Source organism: Colletotrichum costaricense (genome assembly GCF_030867565.1).
Source record: "Colletotrichum costaricense strain IMI 309622 chromosome Unknown Scaffold_5.1, whole genome shotgun sequence".
Lineage (NCBI taxonomy): Eukaryota > Fungi > Ascomycota > Sordariomycetes > Glomerellales > Glomerellaceae > Colletotrichum > Colletotrichum costaricense.
In genome coordinates this window covers 795,915-812,487 of record NW_026848234.1, presented here as the reverse complement: position 1 = coordinate 812,487, position 16,573 = coordinate 795,915, and the positions used below count along the sequence as shown (strand labels likewise).

The 16,573-nt window shown below is 54.6% G+C and overlaps 6 protein-coding genes across 6 annotated transcripts; 2 read left to right on the top strand and 4 right to left on the bottom strand.

Annotated features, from left to right (window-relative positions):
• Window positions 1-3,532: 3,532 nt before the first annotated feature.
• CCOS01_05403 (transketolase) lies at window positions 3,533-6,067 on the top strand (the record flags this gene model as incomplete). The annotated part of the gene is made up of 6 exons (XM_060453583.1): window positions 3,533-3,586; window positions 3,805-3,851; window positions 3,925-4,020; window positions 4,089-4,173; window positions 4,234-5,883; window positions 5,951-6,067. The coding sequence occupies 6 exons, from the start codon at window positions 3,533-3,535 to the stop codon at window positions 6,065-6,067; spliced, it is 2,049 nt and encodes a 682-aa protein (XP_060315355.1).
• A 424-nt stretch (window positions 6,068-6,491) lies between these two features.
• On the bottom strand, window positions 6,492-7,067 carry CCOS01_05402 (uncharacterized protein; the record flags this gene model as incomplete). The annotated part of the gene is made up of 1 exon (XM_060453582.1): window positions 6,492-7,067. The coding sequence occupies one exon, from the start codon at window positions 7,065-7,067 to the stop codon at window positions 6,492-6,494; it is 576 nt and encodes a 191-aa protein (XP_060315354.1).
• Window positions 7,068-7,730: 663 nt separating this feature from the next.
• On the bottom strand, window positions 7,731-8,864 carry CCOS01_05401 (uncharacterized protein; the record flags this gene model as incomplete). Its single annotated transcript, XM_060453581.1, has 2 exons — window positions 7,731-8,469; window positions 8,602-8,864. The coding sequence occupies 2 exons, from the start codon at window positions 8,862-8,864 to the stop codon at window positions 7,731-7,733; spliced, it is 1,002 nt and encodes a 333-aa protein (XP_060315353.1).
• Window positions 8,865-9,096: 232 nt separating this feature from the next.
• CCOS01_05400 (uncharacterized protein) lies at window positions 9,097-9,360 on the bottom strand (the record flags this gene model as incomplete). The annotated part of the gene is made up of 1 exon (XM_060453580.1): window positions 9,097-9,360. One exon carries the CDS (start codon window positions 9,358-9,360, stop codon window positions 9,097-9,099), a length of 264 nt encoding a protein of 87 aa, XP_060315352.1.
• A 625-nt stretch (window positions 9,361-9,985) lies between these two features.
• Window positions 9,986-11,772, top strand: CCOS01_05399 (M protein repeat protein; the record flags this gene model as incomplete). Its single annotated transcript, XM_060453579.1, has 3 exons — window positions 9,986-10,042; window positions 10,096-10,608; window positions 10,669-11,772. 3 exons carry the CDS (start codon window positions 9,986-9,988, stop codon window positions 11,770-11,772), a joined length of 1,674 nt encoding a protein of 557 aa, XP_060315351.1.
• Window positions 11,773-13,389: 1,617 nt separating this feature from the next.
• CCOS01_05398 (C2H2 transcription factor) lies at window positions 13,390-14,456 on the bottom strand (the record flags this gene model as incomplete). The annotated part of the gene is made up of 2 exons (XM_060453578.1): window positions 13,390-13,927; window positions 13,993-14,456. 2 exons carry the CDS (start codon window positions 14,454-14,456, stop codon window positions 13,390-13,392), a joined length of 1,002 nt encoding a protein of 333 aa, XP_060315350.1.
• Between the last annotated feature and the right edge of the window lie 2,117 nt (window positions 14,457-16,573).

The following is a 16,573-nucleotide window of genomic DNA, read 5'->3' as shown; positions in this document are numbered from 1 at the left end:
AGTTGTGAAGTCAAGATTTTTGTAATGGAGGGGTAAAAATGGAGGGGTAGTTGTGATGAAGAAAAAAATGAGTTGAGGGCGAACTTTGGGATACTGGCTCCCGAGTGACAGTTGCAGCTCAGTGTGTTCTCTTCTACTATTCAGAAGCACAAGATCAGATTGTCACGATACAGCTGTTCAGTCTCACGTTGATCTGATATCTCCAAATCGTTCACTTGCGGTCGTTGACGTTGGGTGAGGCGAAAACTCAATCGGGCAGGATCCACACCGCCCGCTTTTGAGGTTAGTGCACACTGAGCGACCTCATATGAGCCGTTCACTTGGATGTGAAGCTCATGATGAGATCTCACAACACCCATGAGACATTGCTCATGTAGTTGCTCCATGAAAACAAAACCTATTACGAGTAAGAAACCTCGTTAACGCTGAGTAAAGATCAGCCTCACTATCTCAGATGCACCGCCAAGAGCAAGCTCGAACTCATTGCGCCGCCCGAACCCATACGTCTGCCAAAGCTTGGTCAGCGAAAGGAACACAAGGCCCGATTAGCCACGGCCAGTGTCCGAAGTTGCACCGTTGAGGCTAAACTCGTTTCACTCAAAATAAGGCAAAGCATGGCTCTCGAAATCTCGATAATTTCGAACCCGAAACCACAGAATTTTCCGCATCTTCTCCCGCTCAATCTCGACCAACAACGGCGTGGACGGATACACGCTGCGTGAAGCGGCGGATATGCGGGTGGAGAGGCTTGATGTCATCCGCAGGGAAGAAGGGAGCTTGGGCCTGCGGCCGCCTTGATTTGCGCGGATAAATACGAAACTGGCCGGATCCCAGACGGATGGCCCGTGCACACCGGCTCCGGAGGGGTGGCACATCGCCTAGAAGAGTGTGAGTAGGTTTACCGTCTCGTACGGCGCAGAGAAAAGCATTGAGGCGCCGAACAAAGTAGATCGTGGTGTTGAGTGTCTGCGGCATACATTCAACCGGCACCGAGTACCGCGTTCTGAGACATACCAAGGGGTCGAGAAAACGTGAAAACTCGGTCGAGTTATCGACGTTTGGTCGCATATCCACATCAGACAACCCAGCCCACCTGGGCATATTTTATTGAGTGCGTCTTGACGTACTCTGCGGTATTCTACCGCGCTGACCGTAGAACGCCCGCGCTGGCCTGTCCCAACCTTGACATTATCAACGGATGTTGCGCATCTCGATGCAAGACGGCGCCCGCCCGTAGAGGGGCCGGAGGGGCTGCATTCTGATGCTGCTGCGTCTACAGGCAGAAGAAGGCTGCAGCCTGCGAGTCGGCCCTGCGACCGAACGGTGAAATAGAAAAAAAATTGATAGGGGACACGAAGAGTGTCATCATGCATTCAGGGTCCACTGACATGACTGGATCTGATGCTCAGCAAAAGAAGGGAAGCCAGGCGATGCCAGGGTGGTCCAGGTGGTATCGGAGGGCCAGAGCTTATCCGCGTCGCCGGCTTGAAACAACGCGAGCGAGAGAACTGGAGGCGACGGAGGCGTAGTAGGGATATTTTCGGCGCTTGGCTCTCTCTGGGCCATCTGCTTGGACGAGGCTTTAAAGTCCGGCACGCGCTGGGCCTATGGCCGACGGCGACGCAGCATCGTGAGTGAATAAAATAGCGCGAGGCTACTGGCCGGAAAGACTGGAGAAGCGATAGGGTGGGCCGGAGATACCCAAAAGATGCAGCCATCTCCACGGATTAGTCAAGATCCTCCAAGGCGAGCCGATGTTGCCAGGTCGTGGCAGATACCGAAAGGGACCCAGGTGAATCGTTGTGCTATGTGGGCATTATGACGACAGACTGTCTCCATGATCCATAGATATTGTTGTTCGCACGAGTCAATACAGGCAACGAGCGAGCTTCTGGAAGGAATCGAGAGTCAGTTCATGGGGGTGAGATACGTCACAGCCAAAAAAAAATGAAAAAAATTGTGATACAGTTGATATGGCTTTTGGGTGCTGAGTGAGGGTGTTCCCATGGCGGTGGACTTGCTGCTGGTGCAGTGTACAGATGTGGTTGAACCTGGTGCGCCGAGTGCGGTATGATTCGTCGAGATGGGATAGCCCGGACACCGAGGTCGGGACGCGGCAGAGAGGGAATCGCAAGTCGAAGGTCGGACATTTTTGCCTCACAGGGGTTGCCGGGTGAATTGGAATACCTATGGTAGTAGTACATGGAAGCACGTCGACCACGGACGGGTAATAATGAGAGTGAAGAGTGCGGTCTACGATTGAGCCGACAAAGCCCACCAATACAAGGGCGAGAAAGATGAGTGGCTAGACGATAGGAGGGGCAAAAAAAAGCCAGAAGAGGCCAAGAAGAGGTGGCAGCAGATGGGACAAGTCGACACCAGTCAGTCAGCCCACAGCTTTTTTTTTGCCGGACGACGAGGTTGTTGAGACTTGAGACGAGCTGAAGGCGCTGTGTACCGTTCCCAAGGCCGAAAACTGGAGATGCGACAAAAATGGAAGAGATGCGGGACACGTTGGAAAACCCCCCACTCCATGTGATTGTGAAGATGGATGATGGATGATGATGATGGATGGTGATGGGCGAGGGGGGAAGACACCGAAAAGTGACATGAGTGACTTTTACTTCACCAACCTAAGGCATGTAGCGAGTGAAGTATCTCTTGCCGTTCCATGTTCGAGGTATCGTGGCAGCTGAGGGCTGAGGTAAGGTAGGTACTGAGATGAGGTTGAGTCCGGGCATCCCGCCAAAAAAAAAAAAAAAAGCTCTCAGTAAGGCCAAGCTACCTTGGCTGAGGTACCTTACCTTAGGTACTGTACAGACAGAGCTCCAAGCGAGCCAATGTACCTCTTCCGCGCCGGCAAGGGGAGTGGCTACCTACAGGTACCAAAAGTAAGTTAGGTAGTGCTTCCTTACCTCAGCTATTTGGAAATGCGAGGTATCTCCAAGTATCGTAGCCTTTCTGGAATTCCAAGGTATCCAAGAAAATGGAAGTGCAAGATGGACATAGCACATCAGAGCAACCCAATTCACCTCTGTGCCTGGAGTGGGCAGCAACGAATCCCCCGGCAACAAGCATCCCACCGTGTGGTGACCTCCTCTTCCCAGTGGCTTGTCTCGTCTGGTGTCGTGTTGTTCCCTTCTTGAGAGAATCCGGCCGCGGCGTCAGTGGTCTGTGCCTGGTCCCCCTTCTGCCCCTCCACCCCTCCACCCCTCCATGTGCCCCCCCTCTGGTCCTTGTCCACGCCCACGTCAGGTCCCCACCGGATGCTCAATAATTACCTTCCTGGCCGACATACGCAGTGACGGGACTGCTGAGGTACGCTCTGAGGCAAAATGTTGCTGCTGTTTTGTGTCGGAATACCTGAGGTACATTACCGCCTCCTCTCCCACTCCTTCTCGTTCCTCTACTTTTGTTCCATCCTCCTCCTCCTCCGACGTCTCCTTTAAATTTCCTCCCTCCTTCACACCACATTCTCTTCTTCCCCTGACCGAGTTCTACATCAAAAACTCTTGGAAGAAAATCAGACATCATGGGTTACACCGAACAAGACTGGAAGGCGATCAACACGATCCGCCTGCTCGCTGTGAGTTTCATCCGCCCGCCAGATTTTTACCCCGCCTACACGCTTCTTCGTTGAGGATTCGTCGTTACCCCGCCATTGAGACCACCACCACCATCCACGGTGCTGCGATCATGTCATCTAGCACCGAGCTCCTTGGCCGGCCTCAATGAGCTTTCCGTCGAGAGCCTCATCGTCAATCTATGTTTGGACAAGAAACTGACCGAGTCTGCGATTCCCAGGTCGATGCCACCTTCAACAGCAACTCCGGCCACCCCGGTGCGCCCATGTACGTATTCACTCACACTACACGTATTTCACGATGGAATCGGGGCACAGAAGCTTACCAATTCATTTTCTAGGGGTATGGCGCCGGTCGCTCACGTCCTGTTCAACAAGTTCATGAAGTTCAACCCCAAGAACCCCAACTGGCTCAACCGTGACCGTTTCGTTCTCTCGTAAGTTGAACCGCCCGAACATAGCTTCCAATTCCCGAATCGAATATCTTTGGCTAACCTACCATCAGTAACGGACACGGCTGCATGCTTCAGTATGCTCTCCTCCACCTCTTCGGCTACGGCGTCTCCATCGACGACCTGAAGAAGTTCCGCGTAAGTTTGACAATGACTCAACAGGTGAGGGAATGAGCCATTTCCTGACAGGCTCTACAGACGGTCGACAGCATCACCCCCGGTCACCCCGAGGCTCACGACACCCCCGGCATTGAGGTCACCACTGGTCCTCTCGGTCAGGGTATCTCCAACGCTGTTGGTCTGGCCATTGCCCAGGCTCACACCGCCGCTGTCTACAACAAGGACGGCTTCAGCCTGTCCGACAACTACACCTACACCTTCCTTGGTGATGGTTGCTTGATGGAGGGTGTCTCTGGTGAGGCCTCTTCCCTGGCTGGTCACCTCCAGCTCGGCAACCTCATTGCCATCTACGACGACAACCACATCTCCATTGACGGTGACACCAACGTCGCCTTCACTGAGGATGTCGTCAAGAGATACGAGTCTTTCGGCTGGGAGGTCCTCATCGTCGATGACGGTGACAACGACCTCGACAGCATCGAGAAGGCCATTGCCAAGGCCCAGCAGTCCAAGGACAAGCCCACTCTCATCAAGCTGAGAACCACCATCGGTTTCGGCTCCCTTCAGCAGGGCACCCACGGTGTCCACGGCTCTCCCCTCAAGGCCGACGACATCAAGCAGCTCAAGGAGAAGTTCGGCTTCAGCCCCGAGCAGTCCTTCGCTGTTCCCCAGGAGGTCTACGACCTCTACAACAAGCACGCCGCCGAGGGCGCCGCTGCCGAGGAGGAGTGGAACAAGCTCTTCGCCAAGTACGGTGAGAAGTACCCCAACGAGGCCAAGGACCTCAGCCGTCGCCTCAAGGGTGACCTCCCCGAGGGCTGGGAGAAGTCTCTGCCCGTCTACACTCCCGCCGATCCCGCCATTGCCTCTCGCAAGCTGTCCGAGACCGTCCTCCAGAAGATCCACCAGATCGTTCCCGAGCTTGTCGGTGGTTCCGCCGATTTGACCGGCTCCAACCTTACCCGCTGGAAGGAGGCTGTCGACTTCCAGGCTCCCGCCACTGGCCTCGGTGACTACGCCGGTCGCTACATCCGCTACGGTGTCCGTGAGCACGGCATGGGTGCCATCATGAACGGTCTCGCTGCCTACGGTACCATCATCCCCTACGGAGGTACCTTCCTCAACTTCGTCTCCTACGCCGCCGGATCCGTCCGTCTGTCCGCCCTGTCCCAGATCCGCGCCATCTGGGTTGCCACCCACGACTCTATCGGTCTTGGTGAGGACGGCCCCACTCACCAGCCTATCGAGACCCTCGCCCACTTCCGCGCTCTGCCCAACAACATGGTCTGGCGCCCGGCCGACGGTAACGAGACCTCCGCCGCTTACTACGTCTCTTTGACCTCCAAGCACACCCCCTCCATCATCGCTCTCTCTCGCCAGAACCTGCCCCAACTCGAGGGCTCCGTCATCGAGAAGGGTATCAAGGGTGGATACGTCTTGCACGAGGACCCCAACGCCGACATCACCCTCGTCTCCACCGGTTCCGAGGTCTGCATCTGCGTTGACGCCGTTAAGTACCTCAAGGAGAAGCACAACATCGCTGCCCGCGTTGTCTCCATGCCCTGCACGGAGGTCTTCGACTCCCAGTCTAAGGAGTACAAGCTGTCCGTCCTGCCCGACGGCAAGCCCATCATGTCCGTCGAGGTCATGTCCACCCTCGGCTGGGAGAGATACTCCCACGAGCAGTTCGGTATCAACCGCTTCGGTGCTTCCGGTCCTTACAAGGACGTCTACAAGGCAAGTTTCTCGTTCCGATCTAAGTACTGTTCGTCAGTCATTCTAACCCACTCTATAGAAGTTCGAGTTCACCCCCGAGGGCATCGCCAAGCGCGCGGTCGCCACCGTCGAATTCTGGAAGGACGTTCCCAACGTTCGCTCTCCTCTCAACCGTGCTTTCCAGCAGATCATTTAAAGCGGTCATACCTAGGGTAGAAATTGGTTAATTGGCGATTGTTCTTATTTTTTTTTAACGCAATGACGGACGTTTCACGGGAAAAATGAACTCGGTATATAGAGAGACCGTCAAAAATCCAAAGATTATGATTAACGCGAACTCGCGCTGTCCTCTACGCCTAACCCACCCCATACCGTAGCCTGGTTTGGTTTCCGTATCGGGTCCTCCATGTGACCGTGATCTCGTTGCTCGTAATCCTCATGAAAGGACCATATATGCCCTGCCCCGACTCGAACTTCCCAGGCCACGACATCGCTATCGCTTTCCTCTGGGCATCGTTGACCTTCCACCAGGGACATCCTTTGCCCCATTTTTTTACGATCTGACCATACTCTCCTCCATCGTCCTATTGATATGTGAATGTGTGTGTGTATATGTGTGTTCAACGACCGAGACCATCTGCGTCGCCCGTTCCTTCTTCGGCGACCCATTCTCGTTGGAACTCCCTGCCTACCCTCTCGAGTCTGCCCGCGGCGCGGCGCGCTTCCATGGCCTCCTCACCCGTCGCCGCGACCACCACGCCGACCAGCATCGGCGCCGCGTTCTCTGGCTCTTCGCCCAGCTTGCCCGTCTCAGGTATCGCTCTCGCTGACGGCCCCGCTGCGGAAGATGGCTCTGCTATCGGGGCAGCGCCGGCGACACCCGAGGATACGGGTCTCGACGAGGACTTTGACGCTGAGGGGACGGAGCTCTCTCCGCCCGAGTTCGGCAGGGCATCGGCGCCGTTGAGGAAGGAGGCTAGGACGACGGGACTGCCCGGGCCGTGCTCGACAATGATGCGCTGGGCGGGGCCGAGGGAGAAGCGGTTCGCGGCGGCATGAGCGGTCAGAGAGGTCGTCGTCAGGGAAGTGAGTGCCTCGAGTTGGGATTGGGAGTGCGCCGAGGTCAAGATCGGGTTGAGGGCGCGGTCTGTTAGGTGGAGGGCCAGCGACGGATGTTGTGAGGGGAGGGAGGCCATTGTTGGCGATGGCTTGTGTTTTGTCGGGTGGGTGGGCGTGTGTATTGCGCCGGTCGGGAATGAAATCTTGTCGCTGATCTGGAAATTTGAGACGGAGACGATCTTATGCCGAGAGAGGGAATTGAATAAAGTAGAGAGTTGCGACGGAATTGGGTAGAAGATCAGCAAGTAAGGTAAAGAAGGAGGGACGGGAAGGAAGAGAGACGGCGAGGCTTTGGCTAGTCGGGTAGGCGGGCGGTTTGGCGCGGGCTTGTGGGCTTGCGGCGGTAGTGGTGGTGGTAATGGTTCGGCGTGAGGTAGTTTGCAGCACCCTGTTCGCACCCGTACCCCGCCATTACCCCGCCAAATGCCGTGCCCGACGCTCAGAGGTGGAACTCTTCTACCGCCCGTTGAGAGATAATTACGCTGTATCTTTAGCACCATTACCTATCTTTCGCCTGCGTTCAGATGAGACCCCCACCCAAGAGATTACCGGGGCTATTTCTGAAGGGATGTGATAGGAAAGCGGGCTCGTATGACTGTTGACGATAAAGAAACGAGGGGGCATCTGGTGGGAGAGATGTGTCATGGGACTTTGCTGTGACGCAATGTCGAAGCTTGGTTCGTGCAGCATTACAAGGGACCCTCTGTGCCTCCGTCCTGTGCGTCCCCAGAGGATAGGCCTCAGCGGCTGGCCCTCGTTTTCGTTGTCCGCTTGACGTCGGCAGACTTTGGGGCACTGCCGGTACTATGACGCCTCTCACGGTTATTCGTAGCCGGAGCGGCGACACTGCCAGACGTCTTTGGCGAAGACCGATATCCGGACCGTCCATCCAGGCTTCGCCGGTGGTGGGAGGTTCGAAGACGGGCTGCCGCGGACGAGGAGAGGGGCTCCGCAACCCAGGTATCCGCCGTCGTCTCGACGGATGGTTTTTCAGCGGCTACGGAGGCTCGAGGGACAGGATCTGCGAAGTGAACCGTCTTCTGACTCCGACGAGCCGTCGGTGTTCCCGGCGCTGTTCCTGACGCTGTTCTAGGCTTCTCCTGTCGAGATTTCTGCGTTGAGCGCATGGCGTCTTCTCTTTCCGGTTCCTCGCCTATGGTGGACAGCTGATGAGCTGCGACTATAACATCGTCGTCGTCTGAACTTGACGAGGGGTCTTCGGATGCCTGGTTTCGAGGCTCGGCTAGGATTGTAGGTTGCGTTGTGGCCGGTGCGGACTTTGGCTTCTGGAGAGAACGCCTGCGCCTGCTGCGTTGTTGCTGTTGTTGCTGAGGCTCGTTTGCGTTGGCCGCGTGGATATCCTCCCCGCCAAACAGGTATCCGAGCAGGTACGCATCTTGGACTTCGGGGGGTTGGTGGTCCCAGCATAAATGATTGGTAAATCGCGCATCGTGAAGTTTGGCTTGATTATTGGGACATCTGGAGACTCGACACGTATCTGGTCCTGGAGTCAGAGAGAAGTCGTACGTTGTCGAAAGGCCGAAGCGGCCTGGTGGAACACTTACACATGTGTTCCTGACAATATGGGCCCTTGCGGTATCGAGGCCTCACGCATCCCTGCCGTCTACAGACGGCATGCTGAGTGCAGTATCGTGATTTGGACCCTGGATCGCAGACTCTCTGGCAGCCGGGAGTTTGACAGCGAGCGTCAGGCCTTTCGGCATCGCTGGTGCCTGCGCCAGCATTGCTGCTCGATACACACTGCCCCATGGCTCCTCGCCGTCGCTCCTCTGTTCCATTCCTCCAGCAAAAGCTGAGAGGATGGACGAGAGTTGAGCAGGACATGTTTTCCAGAACATGTCAGCTCTCAACATGCTTTAATGTTCGAGCTGCATAATTGTGCTTGGGTCGTTTGTTGCCGCGGCACCTCCAATCATCTTGAATTAGCCAAGTCGTCCCTTGTAGAGCAGGGCGGACGTCTTTCAAGGAACTAACGAACGAGACGCTCACCCCCCTTTAGCCCCCTGCCCCCTGGCTCGATGCGTTCCCGCGCTGGCAGGTAGACAGGGTCCTTCACTGGGGGCCAAGATGCAACTTGCATCCATTTCAGACGCTGGTCCGGTGCCAACTGGATATCAGCGCAGTTGAAACGAGGAAGAGCTTGCCAATCAGGCGGTGCCCAAGGGCAAAGGTTTGAGCGATTGGGACACTGAGAAGGCGATGTAAGGCGCCAACGCATTGAAAGACGACGGCTGGGTGGGCCAAAGGATGTGCAGGGGGATGGAGGGTGTTCGTCGCGTCGGTCAGACGGCAGGAGGCCCGCTTGGGAACATGTTGATTTTTTGCTATTTGTTGTTGCGATGTATGCATCTCTTCATTCGATAGCTTTCATAAGAACGGCATGAACGGCATGATGTTTGGGTTTGGGCGATTATTGCATCTTGATGACCACCAGTGGCGAGACGGTGTTAGTGAGATCGATAGATGCTGAGAGCAGAACAGGTGCAATATCTTGAATGGTTCTGAATCTCGATAGACCAGCGTTACAGAGAGAAAATACTATATCTAATGAAGGAGGGAGATGGTTTCTGGGAGGATGTAAATCTTATCACGGAGGAAATAATCGGTTGTTGGAGGTTGGAGTATTGTTCGATTTTGTCTAAACGGCAAGAAGGGAGTTCATCGGAACAGGAGGGGTGGCCCCTGTATGTTTAGCACACTCCACGCATAGCTATTGCGCCTGCCTTCGTCATTGGGGGGGGGGGGGCCCTGTCAACCACAAACACTACGGATGAGTGCAGGTGGAATGTGGCTTGTTCTTGACACGAGTGGACAGCTAAGCTCCTGGGCTCGAGGCTGAAGCGCTCAAACCGCATCAAATATCCAACTTTACATTCCGCATTCACGACAACCTCTTTGTGACAACGTTCGGCAACAGCACCTAGAACTCACTTGATTTCGATTCGCAACAAACCCAAGCACTGTTGCCTGCATAATGGCCGACGCTGAAGAGAAGGCCAAGGCCGAAAAGCTCGCCGCCGCCAGAAAGCGAGTAGGTTTACTTGCGGTGCGATCACCATCGGTCTAATACTCACAGCTTGCTAGGTGGAAGAATTGAAAAAGAAGAAGACAAAGAAGGCCGCTGGCTCATCCAAGAAGGAAAAGGCCGAGCCAACAGCGGCAGAAGCCAGCGTCTCGAAGGACAAGGACCCCGAAGCCGAACCCACGACACCCGCCGATCCTGCCACCGAAGACACAAAAGAGGACGAGAAGGAAGCTACGGAAGCTATCGCGGAGCAACCAGCATCGCCAACTGCATCTCAACCTTCGCTAGCTCAGCAGTCCAAGCTCCGTTCTGCGTCCTTCCGACAAGGGTCCGTCTCCGCCGGCAATGGTCCTCTTTCGCCCAGCGCCGAGGCTCCTGAAGGCGAGACCGCCACCGATATCTATCGAAAGCAGCACGCTCGGATAGAGGAGCTTGAGAGAGAGAATAAGCGTCTAGCCAAGGACTCCACCGATGCGGAGAGGAGGTGGAAGAAGGCCGAGGAGGAGCTGGCTGATCTGCGTGAGACTGAGGGCGAGAGCAAGGGCGGTCCAGACAGCCAAGTCGAAAACCTAGTAAGCATCATATTATACGACCATGCGCCCTTAAAAGTTTGCTAATAAAATGCCAAACAGAAATCCGAGATCGAGGCCCTTCAGCGCCAGAACTCTCAGCTCCAGCAACAAGCTTCCCGTGCAGGTGGCCGCCACGGATCCTCGCCATCGGTATCGATGTCTTCTCCCCCAGCCGAGCTCGAGGCTCAGCTTGCCTCCAAAACCGCCACTATCGAGTCGATGGAGATTGAAATATCAAAGCTCCGCGCACAAGTGGATCGTCAGACTAGCGGCACGTCCTCCGAGAAGGAGCAGATTGCGGCTCTGGAAGAGAAGCTCGCGCGATCTGAAAAGGCCGCCACTAAGGCACAGCAAGAACTGACTGACTTGCGGAAGAACCTCGACCGTACGGCGGAAAAGGCTGTCCGTGAGGGTAGCGAACGCACGAGCGCAGAGACGAAGCTCCGCAGCTTGGAGCACGACCTCGCCGACTCGATCGATGCCAGGCTGGAGGCCGAGAAGAAGGCCGACGGCCTGGAAAAGAAGGTTACGACGCTGACCACACTTCACAAGGAGCAAGACACGCGCACCCAGACGTTGCGGAAGGAAAAGGAGCGCGCCGAGAAGGAGGTCAGCGAACTCAAGGCGCGGGTTGAGAGCCTCGAGAGCGAGAACACGAGGTTACGGAGCCGTAAGTCCACTGAGGGCGGTGGCGGCCTGGATGACGACGGTGTCGATGAGCTCGAGAACGAGGAGCGCCTGCGTCTCGAGAAGAAGGTACGCGACCTCGAAGCCGAGGTATACGAGCTTCGCCACGGGCATTGGCAGGAGAAGCGCCGGGAGCTCAATAGCCCCAGCTTCGAGAACGTGGACCTTGGCGGGAGCCGCGGCACGTCGCCATCAGCGCAGAGGAAGCAAGCAGCCGGCGGTGGTATCGGAGACTTTTTCCAAAGTGGAATCAATGCGCTCACCGGGACGGGAGATGACGAGCTGCTCCTCGACGACGATGATATGGACTTTGACGAGGACGCGTTCCGCCGCGCGCAAGAGGACGACGCGAAGAAGCGTATCGAGCGCATCAAAGAGATTAAGCGCACGCTCAAGAACTGGGAGGGGTGGAGGTTGGACCTTGTCGAGAACCGGCGGGGCGGATCCGAGGGCGTGGGTGATGTGTTTGAGGTCTAGATTTCATGTCTAGATGTTCCTTTTCTCTCTTTCCCGGGGCAGAGTCTATTGCCAGCTTCTGCTTAAGATGCCGAGAATCTCTGATTTTTGTAGACTTCAATGTCCTTTGACGCCTTATCATGGAGTGCCTTTTCCTGCAGCTTCACACGCTTGGGAGGAAGTACTCTCGACAAGAAAGCGTTAGAATACCTTGGATTCAAGTCACGGGTTAAGTAAGATTTGACGGCTCATCTCTTTCCATAGATACGAGGGCCTTTTGAGCTCGGGGATATGTAAGAGTATAGGTAGACGAGAACTGATATCCAAACAAAGTGTATTTCAATGACCGTCATTGAAATGGATTTTCATCATGTTGCTAAACATGATTGAGTGCCTGGAAATGCAGCCCACTCTCGTCTTGCCTTCATCTACCCCGTTTCCTCACGTAGAAGTGTCCTTTGAGATTGCGCCTACGCCCTCTTTGTGCACAGAACATCTGTTGGTTTCCATTACCTCTGAGTACACTACCACAAGTGCCCAGACGAGTCGCGGAGTTTTACATGGACTTCGAGCTGGCAACGATCGTCACTCGTGCATCCTGCAACCACACCCCTGCCTACCTTGGTGTTTTGCCTCAGGCAAAAGCCACATGTGACAACGCGTTCCTAGCCATTTCTTTCTTCGCACGGTAAAAACGTGTGCAGCTTCCTTTTTTCGGGCCTCACGCGTACAGCACCCAAGCTTACGTCATCACCATCCACGTCCCAAATAGTCTGTGGTAACTCTAATGTATTACAATATTTTGCAAAGAGACGGATTAAGTTGTCATTGAAGAGGAGAAGAGAAGTTTCATCTTGATTTATGGGGGTTGGAGGATGCCATTTTATCATCAAAGGTCATCCCGTGTCTATGGTACTACACACTTAAAAATGAATAATCGTTCGCAATACAAGGTAATAGAATTACAAAAGTTGTTTTCGGTGCTGAGGAGAACCTGAGAAGCGAAGGGGGAAGGCGTGAGTTGAGGAGGAGGAGAGGGGAAATGTACAATCTACCATTTGCCGTCAAAAAAAAAGAAGAGGGTGGAAAATAAACTCCGGAAAAACATGTGGTATTTCTCTTCCTTTTTTTTGTTCCATCTTTCTGGTTTTCCTCTGCATAACGCTCTGCGTAGCGAAGGGGAGGGGGGATATCAAAAAGTAGTCGTCATCGTCCTTGGGCTTTCTTCGCCACCGTAGAAAGCCGTGGAAAAGAAAAAAAGTCGAGTGTCGATTATCCCGTAGAACGCCTGTTTCCCCCTTTCTGTTGAATTACCCATGCCGTTAAAACTATACACGGCGTCGTGTGACCACGGCCAAAGGAGACAAAACGGAATTGTATGGATCATAAAAAAGCAGTTTTCTGCCTAGAACGCCTCGTCGATGCGTGTGTCGTAAGAGTGTATACGTGGTGTGATGGTTGGTGTGTGCGGGGAGTTGTCGAGTCGAGGACGCGGAGGTTCAATGTGGAAGCCTGGAGTATGAGTTGTGGCCGCCGGGTGTTAACTTAGGGTGTGGTGGTGTGGTCGTAACGCCGTAACGGGAAGTTCGGGAGGAAGCTGTCGCTTTCGGGAAGAGGCGCAGGCGTTGCGTCTGATTGTCACAACATCGTGGCGGTGGGAGCGCCGAGTCCGGACGGATCGAGGTTCGTCCGCAACGCATCCTGGAGCTCTGCAATCTGCGACATCATGGCGAAGCTGTGCTGACCCTGTCTGTCGAGTTGCTGGCGCAACTCTTCATTCTCCATGCGTACGCGCTTGATCTCCTCGCGCAGCTCGTCCAGACCAGCGTCAGATCCCTTCCGGGAGCGCTTTCGCTTGTTGCCTGCGCCGAATCCAATAGCCTTGTCACTGTCACCGTCACTACCGGTTTGGATGTCTTCTTGGACCGTGCTGGAACCGTCGCTCGTGTGTACTCGTCGTAGATGCTCATTAAGGTTCTCTTGCCGTGAGAAGCCCTTGCCAGTATGACGCTTGCAGTTCGGATGGGGACAGTTGACCGTGTTCTTTGGACCGCCGTGCTTGCCGTGAACTTCGCGCTCGTGGCGGAGGAGGCCGCCGGAGTATGTGAAGCCGGGAAGCTTTTCGCAACCCTCAGCCGCGCATCGGTAAGGTCGCTCGTGTTTGTCCATGTGTTTGCTGCGAGAAGAAAATGGTCAGCATCATGACAAAGTGTCAAAAGCTTCAACGTTTGGTTGACTTACCTCCATTCGCATTTCCGGGTGAAAATTTGAGTCTCTTCCGTGCATCCCGGGAAAGTACAGTAAAACTTTCCATCAGGCTGTTTCGTCACCTCACGTTCAGGCTTTGCTATGCACTTAACCCTCGATGTAGGAGTCGAGGCCTCGCCCTCGTCCTTGTTGTTTGATGGCAGGGGCTCGGGAAGCGCCGGAGGAAGACTCGAAGGAAGGGACGTAAGAGTGGGAGGCGCTGAAAGATCGAGTCGCGTCGCATCTGGGACGCCAACGGAGGCATCGTCAAGACCGTCCGGCATGAGAGACCGGTCGTCGCCGAGCATCGAGGACGTCGGGTTGTAGGAGGCGAGGTCCGGGACGTCGGACGCCTGGTACTGCCCAGTCTGATCGAGGACATGGTCGTGATCGTGATCGCCGATGGGAGGATACGAGCCATCGTGCATGAAATTACGGGGTTCGTAGACGACGCTCATTTTGACGGTTATCCTGTGGATGCTGGATGAAGCTTGTGATGGGGGAGAAATGATGATCGGAAGAGGTCGTGATCGTGAAAGAAGTCGCGACTCCCGGGTCGTTTGCTGGAAATCGCAGGGAAAACGACAAATAAAGATTCGACAAGAAAGATAAAGAGATCGCCGCAGTGAGGGATACTGCGACTGCGGTTACTTGATAACGCGTCGCTTCGTCAAGCTTGCAGGTGATGAGCTCCGATGCTGCGAAAGGCAGAAAAGTCAGTCTGCCTGAAAAATCTGGCTGAAGACGTGGAAGCTGGTAGCAAGCTGCGTCAGCCACATGGGCGTGGACTTGGATTACTCAGCCGTGATCCACGTGATCCCGGTCAGTTTCGCCACCAGCCACGGTATCCACTCTTCGCTTGTTGGATGATGTGGCGCTGAAGGTAGAAGCTGGATGCTTGCACAGACAGCAATGAGGGAACCCACCAGCTTTTGAGGATATATGTCTTTAGCTTCTCTGATACAATCTTGATGGTACTTCAGCTTGGATGGGTTTTCATAGAATCATACCTGGAGAGATACCTAGAACATTATATGTTTGCCAGGTCTAGGCGGCAAAGCCTGTGACTCCATCTGGTTGGCGATGGTAACCAAGCCTTCGTCGTGATGCCTACCAAGGTGAGTCACAGCCGACGCATTAGGTTGGCCTCCAAGGCTGCCGGCGCAAGGGTCTGCGCATTTTGAGAATTCAGCTGTCTCGTGATCATCACCTAAAGCTCTTTCAGGTACTTTAGTATTTCGGAAGTGTATAGCTCGAGATGGGATCAAGGACTCACCTGTTGCTTACGGAGGATTGTCCCAGAAGAGCTTACAGCCCCAGATCCACGATACCTCGACGGCGATTGGTAATCTTTAGCGAAGCTGAGCCGCACTAGAGTTCATATGGTACAGGTATAGAAGTAGATATTCACACACAGCCTCAATGAGGCCGTTCAGCAGGTCAGCGTCAAGGTTCCAACACTGGTTGGTTATGACGATGGACAAATGTGTGATCCGAGGAGATGGTGAATAGGCTCAATGATGCCATCAGCTCTCACCGTACACTACCTCTTGAGGGATGCTCAATGTGAGTAGACGGCTGTTGAGCTTCGTGATCAGGCATCGTGCTAGTGGGCGAGATATCCGCGTGAGAAACGTCAGTGTGAATGAGTACACAACAAGACCGTTGTCACTTGATCATTGGGCCATATCGCGAGCTTGCCTATTGGTAGACCCGGCGTATATGATACCCATCTTCGCACTCGCGCGTCTGGGCATGGCGCGAAAGCGTGAATCGTTGTCATCGCCCACACCACCTCCCTCTTTTGGAGTACAGTCGTCATCCTATAACATTGGGGACGCTGCTGCTTGAATAGTCCGCGTACCACACGTCTAGGCCGCGGAGAGCTTCTGTTCATGCGAAGTTTTGGCCCTAGCCAAGAAAGCCGAGTGCCTGTTCCTCTGGAAGCCTATTCGTCACGTTCACCGATGACTCGGTTCAGGATCGCCAGGCGTGGTGAAACGACTACCACGACATGAGGAGGATGGGAACTACCCCGCTCACAGATAGATCTGGACTCCGTCGAGGTGGATCAATAACCATTTCGGTGAAGCAAGCAGCCAACGAATTGAGTTTGTGAGCTAGAGAAGCCGGCATGAGGTAGTCGCGTGTAGGTATGACAACGTTGTTGGCGGACTGGCGATCAGGCAGGGCGAGCTGTTGTAGATAGGCACCCAGTCAGGCAGTGATATCGCGAAGAGAAGCGTGCAGATAAGGAGCGAGAGTTCTCGGGCAGGACAGTGCCTGTAAATACGTGCGATCTTGACGAATTGCAGACTGCGATAGATTCAGTATCGCGTATGAAGAGGAAAGCAAGTTGACGTGGTGATTGAGATGAGACTGGAGGAAGTGGGGTTGTGATGAGGAGAAGGGGGAAGGAGATGAGCATCTGCCCTCAACTCCTAAAGGCTAAGGCCAAAACCTTTTTGATGCCTTAAGGCTGTGACGGCCCATGGCATTGTCCGCCAAGCATCCAATAGCAGTGGATGAAGGTCTCAAATTCCAAGATAATTACAGAGGAGATCGAGGACTGACA